Source organism: Typopeltis vanoorti, chromosome 14 (assembly GCF_054136105.1).
Source record: "Typopeltis vanoorti isolate ZY-2024b chromosome 14, IOZ_Tvanoo_1.0, whole genome shotgun sequence".
NCBI classification, from domain to species: domain Eukaryota; kingdom Metazoa; phylum Arthropoda; class Arachnida; order Uropygi; family Thelyphonidae; genus Typopeltis; species Typopeltis vanoorti.
This window is the reverse complement of record NC_143562.1, coordinates 107,533,933-107,550,092: the sequence shown is the minus strand read 5'-3', so window position 1 is coordinate 107,550,092 and position 16,160 is coordinate 107,533,933. Positions and strand designations below refer to the sequence as shown.

Below are 16,160 nucleotides of genomic sequence, written 5' to 3'. Positions count from 1 at the left end.
TTCGTAAACAAGCCATTTTAAAAAAATGCAATGGAATTAGGCATACTGCAGTATAATTAAGCAAAAGTGTCCCTTTGTTATTTAATGATATTTCTTTAAATGTTATTTGCTTTTTTAGAAAAACTATTTTCTATTTTGGAGAAATTTATTGATTGGCAAGATAGTTAATGGCATTAAATGACTAACAAATTTATTGAATATTGCATGCCAAAATCTAAGCCATGTTCTGAATTTAAGATGTATTCTCTTTTTCATTGTTCTGTTAAGGAACCATCTGCTTTTCAGACCTTTATATGTTTACTAAATTTATAAAGATCTTTAGAGTGTTATTCAGTAAATTTGCTTTCAGTAGTGATTTAAATTGAAATCCATCATCATATTGAACAATTAAGCTAGTATTTGCCTTCTTTAGGTACAGTTCCTGCTACAACAGCATCTGCAGTATCTAGCAGCAGTGGTGGTGAGTTGATGTGCCAAGCTCTCACTTAGTAATGCCAACCACTCACCTACTGACAAAACTTAACCAGTTTTTGTTTTTTTCCTTCTTGTTGATTCTTACGTATATTTCCATTGCAGTCTTACCCATGCTTTAACAATTAGCTGACACAAATAACTTGCTTGATCCATATTTTTAGCAGCTTATCTTTCCCTTGCTATATCAGACTATCCTAATTTGATTTCACTTCAATGTTAATTTGAAAACTCTTTAAGAATGTATTAAATTTTTAAACTTTAAAGTAGTAATGAATGAGCATTCAGGGTAATCAAATGGATCTTCTATCCAAAAATTAAAAAAAGTACTTGAGTCTAGATAGTCTTGAAGCTCCATAAAACTTAGACAGTTCAGTAATATTATTACACGACACCTTCGTGTAGCCCAGGACCTCTCTCAGGAGGTCACTCCACCACATAATCCATCTCACAAAAATAAACTTACCTGCTAATTGTATGTGTTCTCTAGCCAGTTTTGAAGGAGGGTACTCATGTATCCAGGGAAAACGACTGCTCCTTGTAGAAATTTTATTAGACTACCTCAGCTCTTCATTAAACAAGGCTGAAGTGGCTTAATCTCATACCAGTTGATGAAATTGAATGTAGTGTTTTCCAACTGCCAGCTGCATATCATTCTTCCTAACTGTCCTATAGTAGTGCTATACACACTCCAAAAAGAAACCGAACTTTTCCAAAATAGAAGAAACTTGTGATGCCACCTGTTGTATCTTTTTGTTGTCAAAAGCGACAACCTTCATTAGTGTTGTCAACTGTTTGACATTTGTTTCACTAGAAGCTGAGTTTTAGTGCCAAGAGTGACAGTGTGTGTTTTGACGAACAGCCGGAAAATGAGTTTCAAACAGAGAGCTGCAATTGACTTTTGTGCTAAACTTGGTAAAAGTTTTACCGAAACACATCAAATGCTTCAAAAAGCATACGGTGATGAATGCTTATCCTGTACTCAAGTTTACGAGTGGTTTAAGCAATTTCAAAATGGTTGTGAGACGCTTGAGGATGACGAAATGCCAGGCTGTCCAAAAAACTGGACTGGGCAAAGTTAACATCCAATAAGTGCATGATTTCATCAAAGAAAACCTGAAATCACCTGTGAGATTGATTGAAGATGAAATTGGAGATTCCAACATCAACTGTGCACAACATTTTGACGGAGAGCTTGGGCCTTCGTAAATTGAATTCACGATTTGTTCCCCACGACCAAAAAATGTATCGAATTGAACACTGCGAGGACTCAAACTCCATTGAAATGATCATTATTGTTGACGAAACATGGTGTTTTGAGTATGAGTCCGAAACAGAGTGCTGAGTGGAGACCACCAGAAAAGGGGCATCTGAAAAAAAAAGTCACTTGGAGAAGTCAAAAGTAAAGACAATGCTGATTTGTTTCTACGATTCCAAGGGCATTATCCACAAAGAATTCATTCTGCCCTGGTGAAATGGTAAATGGTGAGTTTTATCTTGAAGTTTTGAAGCGAGAATTCGTCGTATATGGCATGAATATCATGATGCAGGCAGCTGGTCACTTTTGCATGATAATGCACCATCTCATCGTTCTAACATTGTGAGACAGTTTTTGAGCAAAAATCCAGTCTGTGTGTTGGATCACTTATTGTATTCACCTGATTTAGCACCCTGTGACTTTCTCTTCCCCTGACTTCATTTGTCGATGAAAGGAAAGCGATACGACACCATTGAAAACGTTTAAGCAGCAGTAACCACTACCTTCAACAGTAACCGATATATATATCGGTTACTGTTATATATATAAAACCTCATTTAACGAATTAATTGACCGTGCCAAATGACGTATCGAAGTTAAGGGAGAGTATATTGATTGAAATAAATGATTTGAATAATTATAATTGGCCTGTGTTTTATTTTCTATCAAAAGTTCGGTTTGTTTTTGGACAGAGTGTATTATATGGAGATGCTTCACTGCTAAACTTCTTTTTTACTTTTTTTCTTCTCAAAGTTTCTACCTATATAATGAAAAGCAAGCAAAACTTCTGCAGAGACCTCCATGGAGTCAGGAACTCAGTGAGGGATGCCATGCTATTCGCACTAGCTGTTATACCTGTTCTTGAATTTATTCACACTACTTGCACATACAACAACCAAAGCCAATTCATTCCAACCACGCACCACTTTATGAGAGAAAAATCTAGCTCTAATCCCCTTCTTGGCAGAATTCATTCTCAACTTCCATGGATGCCCTTGCATTCTTTCCTCACCCTCCATAAAAATTTCAATAGTTACATTCTGTTCTGTGTTTGATAAATAAATGAACATGGAGCTGAAGATGAGCTGCATTTGTTGATGCACCAAGTTCATTTTAATGTTGTATTAAAATGAACTTGGTGCATCTATATAACAACAAGTAGTATTGTCCTCATTCTTAAAAGCATGAGGACAATACTGCTTGTTGTTAGAAAGACCTGAGTTTGAAATCCTCTGGCTTCATCTAAAGATGAATTAGTCTTTTCCTACAGAGTTGACAGGATTTTTCATTAACCAACCAGGCAGACATAAAAAGATAAAACAAAATATGATGGCCAGCCTTAGATGTTCTGATCATAATTTCAGCTGGAAAATTTATTGAGTTGTGATTCTCTGCTGAGGATACGCCAAATATATACATCAGTTTCTGACATGTACATTCTAGTGAAGGTGAGTTAGCCAGTTTCATATGGACATTTCATGGGTTTTTCTCTCAGAAATTTAATCTGTAAATCCAAACCAGCCAACTAATCTGACATGCACCTTCAGCCAACCTTTTAAAATTAATTCTCTTCAATGTCGAAGATACTCATTATATTAATCAAAAGTCAAATGCAGTATGTCTCTACCCACCATAATTGTCTTGAGAAAAATGTTTCATTGCTTCCTTTGCAACATCGTTTACTTTCAAGATATTTACTTTTCAGGAAGTGTGCGGGATACTATCATAATACTACATGATAAAGTTATTTATATTATTAATAATTTAGCTTCTTACAATTTTCCTGAAATTAATCCATTTGTGAAGTCTCCAGTATTGTCCTATCGTACATTTCTGTCTTATGACACTGATGCTTATAACCATATGCCTATATCTTTCTCTTCTGAGATGTTTTCATTTTAACATAGTTATAATTAACAAAGGTGACCACATTTCCTCTGATTAGTGGAAGTGACCATGTGGTCTTAACTTGAAAGATTGTAAAAATGAGGAATTTTCTGTCAAGAATGGGTATATGTGGAACTACAAGGCAGGTGATTATGACAAGCTTAGGAAGAAGCTGAAATCTATGCCAGGTCATAAAACACTGCAGGGTAAGGATGTTAGTAGTGCATGAGATATAGTTAAGGGTCATCTAGAGGAATTAATATTAAATTGCATACCTAATGTAAGGAGGATTAATCAGATAGATGAGCAATATCATTAAGCACAAACTACAGAACTATGAGCTACAAGGCTCTGGCAAGGAGGGCAAAATCAGATTACGAAAAGAATCTAGCCATGAAGGCCAATGGAAATCCCAGAGTTCTTTCGTTATGTGGAAAGTAAGAGGATGAATGACTGTGCAAGATTAACCTTAATGAATGATTATGGTCACAAGGAGATAGAAGCATATAAAATAGTTCTCTTACTGAGTGACCACTTTGCAAGAGTATATTATCCTGGTGTGATTATTGCTTTAACATATGTAACAGAGTTGGATGAACTGGAGGTTTTTAGGATATTGCAGAATATCAATGTAAATACAGTTGTGGGATTAGATGGGATGTCAGCTAGGGTTTTGCGAGAATGTGCAAGGGAACTAGCAATGCTTTTGACTAGGCTATTTAATTTAAGTCTCAGTTCTGGTAGAGTTCCAAGGGAATGGAAAGAGGGCAAAATAATTCCTTTGCATAAGGGATTTTCTAAGACTACAGTACCAAATTATAGACCGATCAGTATCTCAAGTGTGGTAGTAAAAGTGCTAGAAAAATTGGTAAAAAAAAAAAAAAGAGAATTCAATAATGGGTAGATAAAAAATATATTGTATGAGGATCAACATGGCTTTGTGAAAGATTGTGTGCCTCAGTAATTTACTAACTTGTTATAACTGAGTAACAGCAGAGTTGGATAAAGGAAATAGCTATATGGTGATTCTGCTGGATTTTGCAAAGTCATTTGAGAGAATATCCCATAGACTTCTGTTACACAAATTAGAACAAATGGAAATGAATATGACACTAGTTAAATGTATAAGAGGGTGGCAGCTGGACAGATGTCAAATCCTACCCTTCTGTATGTCAAAAAGTGATATACAGAAGGGTAGGATCAAGGTGAAAATGACTAGTGGTGTGCCACAAGGGTTTTGCGAGAATGTGCAAGAGAACTGGCTATTTAATTTAAGTCTCAGTTCTGGTAGAGTTCCAAGGGAGTGGAAAGAGGGCAAAATAATTCCTTTGTGTAATAATTCCCAAGTGCTGGGATCATTGCTGTTTAATTTGTACATAAATGATACAGGAAATAACCTGAAAGGAAATATTCAGTTGTTTGCTGATGATGCGAAATTAGGTAGAATAATAGTTAAAGAGATGTTGAGAGCTTGCAGGATGATTTAAATAGGCTGGCAGTATGGGCAAAAGAAAATGGGTGTCAGTTTAATGTGGAGAAATATAATAGTATGCATTTTGGGAAAAATAGGTTACAAGCTGTGTATCACATTGGTACTACTCCAGGAAATAAATGAATCTAGAGATTTTGGGGGGGTAGACAGAGAGTTAGTTTAGAGGACATATTGATAAGGTTGCCCATAAGATTACTTGACTATTGAAGAACACATTAACACGTAGAGATAAGGAAGTTGTTGTTTCTCTGGTACCCTGGGTTTCTTAGGGATGAGGAAGCAGTGGAGAGGATTTAGAGATGAATTGTCTGTGGAATGTTCCAGATGAGGATAGATTGAGGGTGTGTGGATTGCAGGTTGGTTGATAGGAGAAAAAGAGGGGATATGATAGAAACCTTTAAATTGCTTAAAGGGTTTTATAGATAACAAGTGGTTATCCCTGAAAGTTGAATAAAGATGTGATTAGTAAGGGTATGAGGACTAGATTTTTTGCTTGGAGAGTTGTGAAAGAGTGGAATGGGTTGCCAGAGTCAGTTGTGAGTGCTTTCTCTGTTAATGGGTTCAAGGAGAGGTGTGATAGATTGTGTGTCTCCTGCAATGAGTCTTTCATATCTATGGGGGTGCCCATTTATTAATAATAATATCAAACACCTGTTTACTAATCCTTTGCTTCCATTTTATTTCAGTGATCGTACCACCTTTTATGAACTTGGATTATGCATAACTGAATGGCACTGATAAATTTCTATTCTTTTTTTCATCATTCTGCCATTTATCATAATTTTCCTCGGAAATGGGTTGCCAGAGTCAGTTGTGAGTGCTTTCTCTGTTAATGGGTTCAAGGAGAGGTGTGATAGATTGTGTGTCTCCTGCAATGAGTCTTTCATATCTATGGGGGTGCCCATTTATTATTAATAATATCAAACACCTGTTTACTAATCCTTTGCTTCCATTTTATTTCAGTGATCGTACCACCTTATATGAACTTGGATTATGCATAACTGAATGGCACTGATAAATTTCTTTTCTTTTTTTCATCATTCTGCCATTTATCATAATTTTCCTCGGAACTCTCATGCCTGTAAGCTTCACTTTTTTTCTTCTATTTCTAAACATTCCTCTAAATCAATAAGTTAATTGATTTGAATGCTGTCTTGCATATAGTATTTCAACTGATTTCTCTGTTTTTCCTATTCATAAATACATTCAGCTAGCTCTCCATCATACTTTATTTCCATATTCAGTTTGCTATCATCTCTAAAATTGTGTCTAAATAGCTAAACTATTCTTTAAATCTCTTCCCATAAGTTTTTTTTCTTTTACCTCCTATAGGATCTCATTCTGAATGGAGAATGCAATTAATGTTTTCGGTGTCTCTGCCTATATTGTTCTTTCTCTCGTGATAATTTTCATAAATTTGTGATAACCAGATTAGTTAGGATTCCTGTAGATATGTACTGAATTTATTTAAGGGAGTGACATAATCTGTATAAAGAGCTGAGTTAAATAGCTCAGATTTTAATATGTGGTTTAAGATTGCTTTCCTTCATAATGAAGTCCATATAGCTGATTAAAAACTGTAAATTTTGGTCTGATTTCACATCAGATCATCTCTTCCTGAACTTCTGTAACTTTTCTGACTTACAACTTACAATTGGACCCTTTATTATGGCCTATTTACCTTATATAACCTGAACCTCTTTCCTTTGGGTTACCTTGTCGTATTCGAGATCTACACAGATCCATCCTTTTATTTCCATGATTTTCTTGACTGGTTGTCTTAGTGTAAAAGTATGACCTGACTATCCCTCTCTAACTTTCTCTTCTGTAATTTAATCTTTTTGTTGTAATAATCTGCTGAAGTATGCATACATAAATCTTACCTGGAACTCTAAGCATGGGAATTCCTGTGTGATTTTTACGTAGTTTTATTTTCCTTTTTATAGGTAGGCATTATGAGAGCTCTGCTCAAGCCATCTGGAATTTGACCTTCTGAATTATACTTATATTATTATTATTATTTCTGGTTTCTGATTACTTTCTTTCATACCAAGTATTGATATGTATCATTGACTATATTCCTCTGGAGTATTTTCTACCATTGTTCTGTTATTGCTTATCTCTTCTAGCGATATTTTAAACTGATTACCCAAAACATCTAGAAAAACTGGTTTATGCATTTATCATTTGATTGCTTACATAGTACTACATTCTTTATGAGCTTTTTGAATATGCTCTAGAATCTTGTAATGCCTCTCCCCCTTTCATATTTGTCTATATTCTTTTACACACAGAGAGCCTCCATAGCTCAGTCAGTATAGATGAAGTCCTTTGGTTGGAAAGACGTGGTTCGATTACTGTCCAAGACGTGAGGAACTTCTCTAGTCTCTTTTGACTAAAGGTGAGTTAGCCAATCTCATATAGAGGTATGCATTTTTTCACCCGGAAACTCGGGTTTTTTTGTTTTCCAGAACAGGCAAACCATAAAATACCCCTCCCCCCCAAATGCCAGACTCTGCGACAGGCCACTTGGAGTTGTCCAAAGTTGCAGTATGTAATAAAGGACCCTACACCTGCAGGATAAACAGTACTAGAAAGAAGATTCTTTTACACACAGCTTGCTTTTCTTGTATTTCTCTATATACTGACTAAATTGCCATGATCTTTAAATATGATTATTCTTCCAAGACTACCTCTTTAACTCTTGAGCCCCACCTCCATGAAGTCTAGTTTTCTTTTCTTGCACACAACTTGTTATTATTCATGACACCTGCAAGGAGTCTGAAGACTCATCGCAGGAGGACACCTACTGTACAACTCGCCATCTCCACTGCTACACAGAACCTCTACTACCAATCACCTACATCAACACCATCTACTGCCCACCACCACCACCACAGCTAGTATTTTTTGTCTGTAAATTGCATGTGTTCTGAAGGACTGATTTGTTTGTTTGCAGGATGAAAAACCCAAGTTTCTGGGGAAAAAACCCTGCTACCTCCGTACGACATTGGCTAACTCACCTTCAATTGAAAAAGTCCATATAAAGATTCCTCCTGTCATGACGAGAATTGAAGGGTGCAATGTATCGCCGTTCTTCCAATTGTGCTACAGAGGTGCTTAAATTCCAATAATTTTTCACCTTTTTAACCCGAAAGTAAAATCTTCTTGAGAAATTTCTATTCCTGGGGTGTCTGAACCAAATATAACAAACTTAGTTCAGACACCCCAGCCAGCATGACATATATTCATATTTTACTGCCACGTGTTTGTGGTTTAAGTCAAGTGGGTAACCAATAATGGGGTAACCACAAGGTGAGTATTAGACGTTTGGTCAGAAGTCCTAGCCAGTTCTGTAGGCTATGTAGAAGTCTCTTTCCAGTTATTTAGCTCTCACCATAATAAAATCCCTTATGTATAGAACTGAATAACCATGCCAAGTTTAGTAATACATGGCTATTCACTTACTCAAGTCTGTAATGATAATCTACTTTAGATTTCATTGCTGTATCTTTAGCATGAGGTTCCACTGATAGGAACAGACATTAAAGATGTTCCTGAGAAGTTCAGAATGAGCAATTCTGGCTGAGAATGGTTAAAAGGACATAGAGAAAATAATGACTTTGCATTTAAATTATTGCAATTTTATATACATTGATTTTCTGATAAATATAGAACGGCTAAAAAATAATTCAATGAGTCTTGACAGATTTTATGTTCTTATGAAGGACCTCCCACGATGAGTCTTTTGACTCCATGGAGGCCTGAATAATAATAATAATTCAAATTGATTGGTTAGTGCACTGTTAGAAATTTAACTTTTGCCACAAAAAAAAAAAAAAAAAATCAGATTGATAGTATCATTATCATCAGGGTATCTTGAAACAAACTAGTTGAAAATAATATGGGTCCTTTGATTTATTTTTCTAAATGCATGATGGCCAAAATTCAGATTTCAAATTGATTTGCTGCATTGGAGAAAATAGTTAATACAGTTGGTTCCAGTGGTGGCTCGTGGCTTGAAATCGTGCAGGTGCTGCAACTTTAGAAATATACACACTCTAAGTACAGTGTATACGTGTTTGGATAAAATATCAGAATTATCGTAAAAATTTTTTTTTAAAAATTAAACATGAAAAAATAGTGTTTATTATCAATAATATTATAGTTTGGCATAATTCAAAATTACTTAATTTATTATATATTCTTTTTATTGTGTTTCATGAAAAAAAATCGTTTATTATCGATAAAATTATACAATTTAGTATAATTCAAAATTACTTAAAAATAAAATCTATTATCATAACTCCAATAATGTTCTGAAATAAAAACTATAACAAATGTTATGTCTTTATTTGTAATGTCCAAATATTTAAAGAGACGGAGTAAACATAAGCACTATGAACACTCTACTACTGGCGCAAACTGCATGTTAACAACAGTGAAACTGCACGACGGACAATGCCTCATTACGCTAATAGTCGCATCTCACTATGACGTGCATATGCTTGCGTGCGTAGCAATATGACACTGTGGTAAACACAGTGCTGCTAGCGTCCTTTGCCCTCCTAAGTGCTATAAGATGGATTTTTATTATTTTTTATACAAAATAAGAATTGTTGATGATAAAATTAAATATTACAAGCAAATATAAATAAATTAATAAATATATTTATATATCGAGAAAAATTGGGGGTGCTGCAGTTCCGCAGTGCCTATGCACAAGCCACCCCTGGTTGGTTCAGTAAAACTGATTGCTAGGATTGGAAAATCCACTGAATTTCAAAAAAGAAAAAGAAACCCTATAGTTCTAATGACTAGAGCAAGTTTATTGAACTAGTGTGATCTTTTGTTAATCAAACACTAGTTCACATGTACAAGATGGATTTGCTGTGCTCTTGGTAGATCAATATGCATGAAAATTTACCAACAAAATTCAGTTCTTGCATCAAAAACTGATTGGTTATCCATAATCATTGATAACGAGTCTTGATAAAACATTGAAAAAAAAAAAAAAAAAAAAACTTTGTCCTGTGGTTAGAAACCCAATTTCTTGCAACCTCTGCAGAAATTTCATACAGTAGTTATCTGCAAGTGTGATGCTGATATTGTTTTTATTGATAAGATTGTAATGCACATAACACCTCAGCAGGCTAACAATTGAATATGTAGAACCATTTAAGACTTATCTGGGGTATGTGGTGCAGAAAGAGATAGGGCAAATTTCAATGGTTTTGTATTTAAGATAGTGCATGTCAGCAGAGGTATCAGCAGCCATCACTGAAACATTTGTAGAACACCCACTTTACAGTTCCAAATTTGCTCCATGTGATTCTAGATATTTTAATGTCAAACATGGCTATGAATTGAGGACAAAAATTCCAACATGGAATTCAAGCAAACTGCTGCTTTTACCTTATGCAAGATGTCTCAAAATTGCCTATTGTAGGTTTTGAGAAGTGAGGTAATGAAAAAAGTATATAGCATGTCGAAGACATTATTCTGAGAAGAAATAATGCCCAAGTCTGAAGTTACTTAAACACCACATAATGTAAGTACTCTGTTTTCAAATATCCCTTATACTTATTCTTTAATAATAGATATGCTTATATTTTGTCCTGGTTTCAAGAGTCATGATGAAGTCTTCTGAAGCAGTAAGTAATTTTAATGTCAAAAATAAAATCTCATCCAACAGACTCGGTCAGAACTTCTGTAGTGCAGGTAATTGAACAAAGGCTGATTCTTTCAGAATAAAATTCACATATGACATAAAATAATTGAAATTTGAAAAGCACAGAGACAATTATTGGTTGCTGTCTTAGAACTATAGATTCCTGACTTACCCACAAAATGAAGAATTTGATGTTTGTTTTATTATTATTTAATACCTTCAAGGAGTCCAAGTAGGGCACCATACTGTACAACTCCCTATCTCCACCAATTACGCAGGACATCACTACCACCATCTACACACACACACTGTCTATTGTCCATCTTTATCTAGCATATTTTATCTGTATGCACAATGAAAACCTGTGGGGGAAAAACCTTCTACCTCTGTGCGAGATTAGGTAACTCACCTTCAATTGAAAAAAAACCATAAAAAGATTCCTTTTGTCACAACAAGAATTGAATGTAGGTCTTTTCCAATCAAAGAGAGCAGTGTACTGTCATTCTTCCACTTGCACTGCAGAGGTGCCTTTAGATTCTTCATTGACATCCTGAAGAACAGAATGTATTAAATCACTGCTTATCTCAAAGTAAAGAATCAAACTTGAATCATCAAATATTAGAAGCCATAATTCTGGAGGAATCTGTATCAGTGAAGCAAATGAACTGATACAGTTCATTTGGGCACGTGGTCTGAAAGATAGTTTGTATTCTGAACAAATTCTGATTATAGCATTTGAAAACAAACAAAAAATAAGTCATTAGTTATGAAATTTTAAAATTGTTGTAGTCTTGTAGGATGTTGTAAATAGCATTTTATGATTGTATTTGCAGTTTATTTTGGCCTTATTATTACCTGTTAATTTTTTTAAGGGTTTTCATTTAGTGTTTTCATCCAGTCTTTCTAATTTCATGTTAATGCTCTCATGTTTATATATCTGGTTTAATTACTAAGTCAAGTACAAGTACTAAGTCTTAAAAGCAATATTAGTCTCACAAGTTCAAGAAATGCAGAAAGAAGACTTAAGTTTCATGCAAATTTATTTATGACAAGTAATCAGGTATTCAAACTGACCATGAGTACTGTTTTTAGTTTGGTCAGGGGACAAATTTAGTCATTTGTAGGTAGAAATTTTTTATATCTTGTTCACTGCATAGTTGAATAGCTTTGGCATACAATCATACAGTGATGATAGTGAATAGGGTATAAAAATTATTAATGCAAATCATTGTCCTCATGCAAACTGCTCCATAAATTTTAGTTCTGACAGCAGCAGTTGATCACTGTTATAAAAATGATCTCTTTCAGAGGTATAGCTGGATGGTCTCCGTATCACGTGTTTAAGCATTGCAGTGCTCCTTACTAACAATAATTATATACTGCTTGTCAAAGAAGTGTACGAAATGTCCTCTTCAAGATATCTGATTGTTTCATTACCATCATGTGTATATGTAGAAACATAAGGTTTGATTCAGTATCAGACCTGACAAATGATAAGTAAATGCTTGATGGGGAAAAAGTTGATCTTAAACAGTACTTCATGACTAGTTTATCATTATTTGATCTTCCCTATTATACACTAGAAAATCAATTTCAAAACACCTGAATCACCCTTTAGCAGCAGAAGGCATTTTGCCATGAACCTCTTTATTGTGGGTGATTTGTGCTTTAGTCCATGGATGAGTACTTACATTATAGGATATGTAATGACAGACCTGTTTCATTCCCAATAAAACAGCATTGGAAGAGAATGACCTGATCAGCATACATAATGCAATTAATGCTTCTTGAATTCTATTAGCATGTCATCTAATAGTAGCCTGGGATCAGATGGGATATATATGGTAATCTACCATTTATCTGACCTTCAAAACATATGCAGGGCTCCAGAAACCCACTCACCACAGATGAGTTAACCAAGACTAATGGTGAATGAATTTTTAGCCTCATTTTAAATGCATTAAATATATATTTTCTTTGCATAATTTACAATTTTTTTTTTAATTAAAAAACATTTCAAATACTGTCAAGTTATTTGATCATAGGTGGCTACCAACAAATTCATTAAAGAAGTTTTATTTTCAGAGAGTTAAAAATAACTTCTGGATCAGAAATTCTTTCTTCAAAACAGCATCCCTTGCAATTTTAGTTGCTGTTTTTTTTCTCTAAAAAGTCATAACATAAAAAAATTAACTTCACTTTCTTCTGTCCTTTCATTTCCTTTAAGATTCAGAACTATTGTATGCTACAGTCACATCTTTACTTGAAAACAAAATCTCGTCCAAATGATGTGTGAAAACAAGTTTTTTTTGATATCATGAATGCATTTAAATTCAAATACAGTTATCGTTTCCAGTAAATAAATTTTATCCTTTAATCAATGCATTTGTATAGTTTAATATTAACTTAATACATGTATATATGTGCATGACATATGCAATATACAACTACAATGTTAAAAAAATTGCTTTTCTCACAATACAATTTCATTAACAAATTAAAATTAGTACAATTTAATCAAATACTATAATACATCATACTCTACCAACATCTTTACCCCTTAAGCAGGTGCACAGTCCTAAATATAGCATTGTCCCAAGCTTATTTTAACAGCTTGCAACATGAATTAGCTTAGTGGAATGTAATACTTGAGCATTTTACATAATGAAAATGTTTCTTAATACTGTTATTTAAAAAATAGTTATCTCACAAAGACAAATCAGACCTGATCATGTGACTGAGTGCATCGTGAAAAGCGAGTCTGGCTCCAGAGCAAGTGCTGGCTACTTATGTTTTCATGAATTTTATCATTTCTTTCCTACTGAATTATTGTTCATGAATAATTTATATAAATTCACCTTTAATTGTGAACAGTTGTAATGAACTGTATTATGGTGTACATTTTAAACCTACAATTAAGGAAAGCGTATTTCTGTACAATTACATGTAACAAATAGTGAGAATTAATGAATGTATTATTTCATTTGTCATCATCACATTAAATTTTTTTCAGACATCACTTATAACAATATTTATATAAAGTAGACCAATACTTGAGTAAATTTTTTTTTTTTTTTTTTTTTAATAGATTTAAGTTGTATTTCTGGAGCCCCTGCATATATGGCAACTGACATAGTAGAGTAGCAAGTTTTCAAACTTCAGGTTATGACCCACTAGTCAGAAAAATTTGGGGTTATGACCAGATTTTATTTTTATGAAATAGACGGAAGTTGGTCTTCAGTAGAAACTTCTTGCAACATGTCTTCATAAGTGTTTAAAAAATATTTTTTTTAAAAAATCCATTTATCACACTAACATAGTGCTACAGTTCTGAAATTCACAACTGTAACATTTTAATCAGCAAAGTAAAAATTGCCCTCAAAATGGTTCGTTTCCTTAGAAGAATGATGAAGTAATACAAAAACAGAAATTATTTTCTAATTTCCAGTAAATTAGATTTTTTTAAATGTATTTAATTGTTAATAAAATCATATTTGATATTAACTTGTTATGTATTTTTCATGAAACTTGTGTGTGTCGATGGATAGAGGGCCACGATATAAAATGGGTTACAGTAAAGAAAGTTCAGAAACACTGGTGGAGCATAGTGCAATTATAATTATCTGAATTTATAGTTATCAGAACAGCAAATTTCCTTCTTACTGTGGTCAGACAAATGTTAGATTACTGTATTTCATTGTTAATCACATGCTTATTAAGTGTAGATTTATAGTCCATAGGTGTTTGTGTGGCAATTTTTGTGTTGATATTAAATCTGTTCAAAGTTGGTAACAGTTAGTAAATACATTAGATTTTATTTTGAAAGAATGCTGCTATGGGATGTATGCAAGGGTAGTCTGAAAAGTTCTTGGCTGCGATCATAGATAGCAACAATATCAGCACGATTTTTTTTTTTTTTTTCTAAGTTGGTACATCTGTCATAAGCATCCATGTGAAAATGCAAGTCATTCTATTGAGTAGTTTGTTTTATACAGCTGTATGAAGCAAAAGTGTAGTCTGTATCCCTTGAACTGGATAAAATTGAGTATCGTGTGGTTATAAAATTCTTTGTAAAAGACGGTTTAATGCCAAAAAAATTCATTTGAAGTTAATAAAAGTTTATGGGCACTCTTCTCCTTCATTTTTGGCAATTAAGAAATGGGCTGCTGAGTTTAAACGTGGTCGTGCCAGCCTTGAAGATGATCCACATGAAGGACATCCAAAAAGTGTACTAACACCAGAAATCATTGATCAAGTGCACGATCTTACTGAGACCCACTACAGGGATGGAATAATGGCACTGGATAATCATTGGAATAAATGTATTAGTCCTAAGGGAAGATTATGTTGAAAAATAGAAATTTTAAAATTATAAATTCGTTTTTTCATTGTTAGGCCAAGAACTTTTCAGACCTCCAGATGTAACCACTCCATCTGGAGGGGAGGGAACATCTGAAACCATAGAAAAGGATGCAGTTTTGCTCAAAAGAAAATGATCGGCAGTTAATATTGAGACTGCAAAAGTTGGAATCTTAAACGAGCTGTTCATGGATATTGGCTTTTAAAACATTCTTTGTCCACAAAAATAAGTTGTTAATCACACCTTGTGATGTCATCATAATTTTCAAAATGTCCCATTGCCATTTTCTATTATGATGGCAAGTGTTATGATAACCCTGCAGTGTGTCGACAAACATACAGTCCATTAACTAGGATTCCTAGCACCATATGCTGAATACTTAGTGTGGTACCTACATTTTCAACCCCCCCCCCTTCCCTCTCATAACAGTATGCGAGAATATGGCATAGTATATTGGATCAAAACAAGATGGAATGGTGTTCCTGTAACTGGAATACATACACATTTTAAGGGTGTTCTTTATGTATGTCTCTAAGGATTTATTAAAAACAATCAGAATATATTGCAACAATGTTATTAAAATCTCTCAGAATCAGGAATATTTCATTATGTATAATTGATAAGCATTCTTTGAAATAGGGATTTCCACCTGCATACATTCGATTGGAAATATAGTTGCAATGTTTTTGAACGAAATTTGATGCCATTAAGAGGTAGACAAAGTTTTGACTCAGTGGCTAATGGGTAGATGATTCTCATCACCTAATACAAGACAACCACTCTGCTTAGTGGGCACCTGAAATGGTTTGAAAAAAAATTTGTTTGATTTGTAGAACTCAGCTCCTGGATTATTTAACATAGAAAAGTAAAATATGCTGCAAGTTTCAATTTTCATTGATGGTATTGACATAAAAGCCCAGCCTTTTAATGTGAGTTGCAGGATGTCTTGCTGCTCCGTTACAATTTTGCCAGGGAGTGGAGGTTGGGTGGGGTGAGGGGAAGGCTTCAAATACAACAGTAA

At 34.1% G+C, this 16,160-nt stretch overlaps 1 protein-coding gene across 6 annotated transcripts in view; it reads left to right on the top strand.

Annotated features, from left to right (window-relative positions):
* LOC150099827 (semaphorin-1A-like) overlaps positions 1-16,160 on the top strand; it is a 405,107-nt gene that overhangs the window by 327,485 nt on the left and 61,462 nt on the right. For 4 of the 6 annotated variants that reach the window (XM_090404329.1, XM_090404332.1, XM_090404328.1 and 1 more), the window contains exon 18: positions 413-460. The exons of the other annotated variants lie outside the window; for them this stretch is intronic. In XM_090404329.1, the coding sequence (XP_090260455.1) occupies positions 413-460 (48 nt within the window). The remainder of the gene's footprint in view (positions 1-412; positions 461-16,160) is intronic. 6 annotated transcript variants of the gene reach the window in all.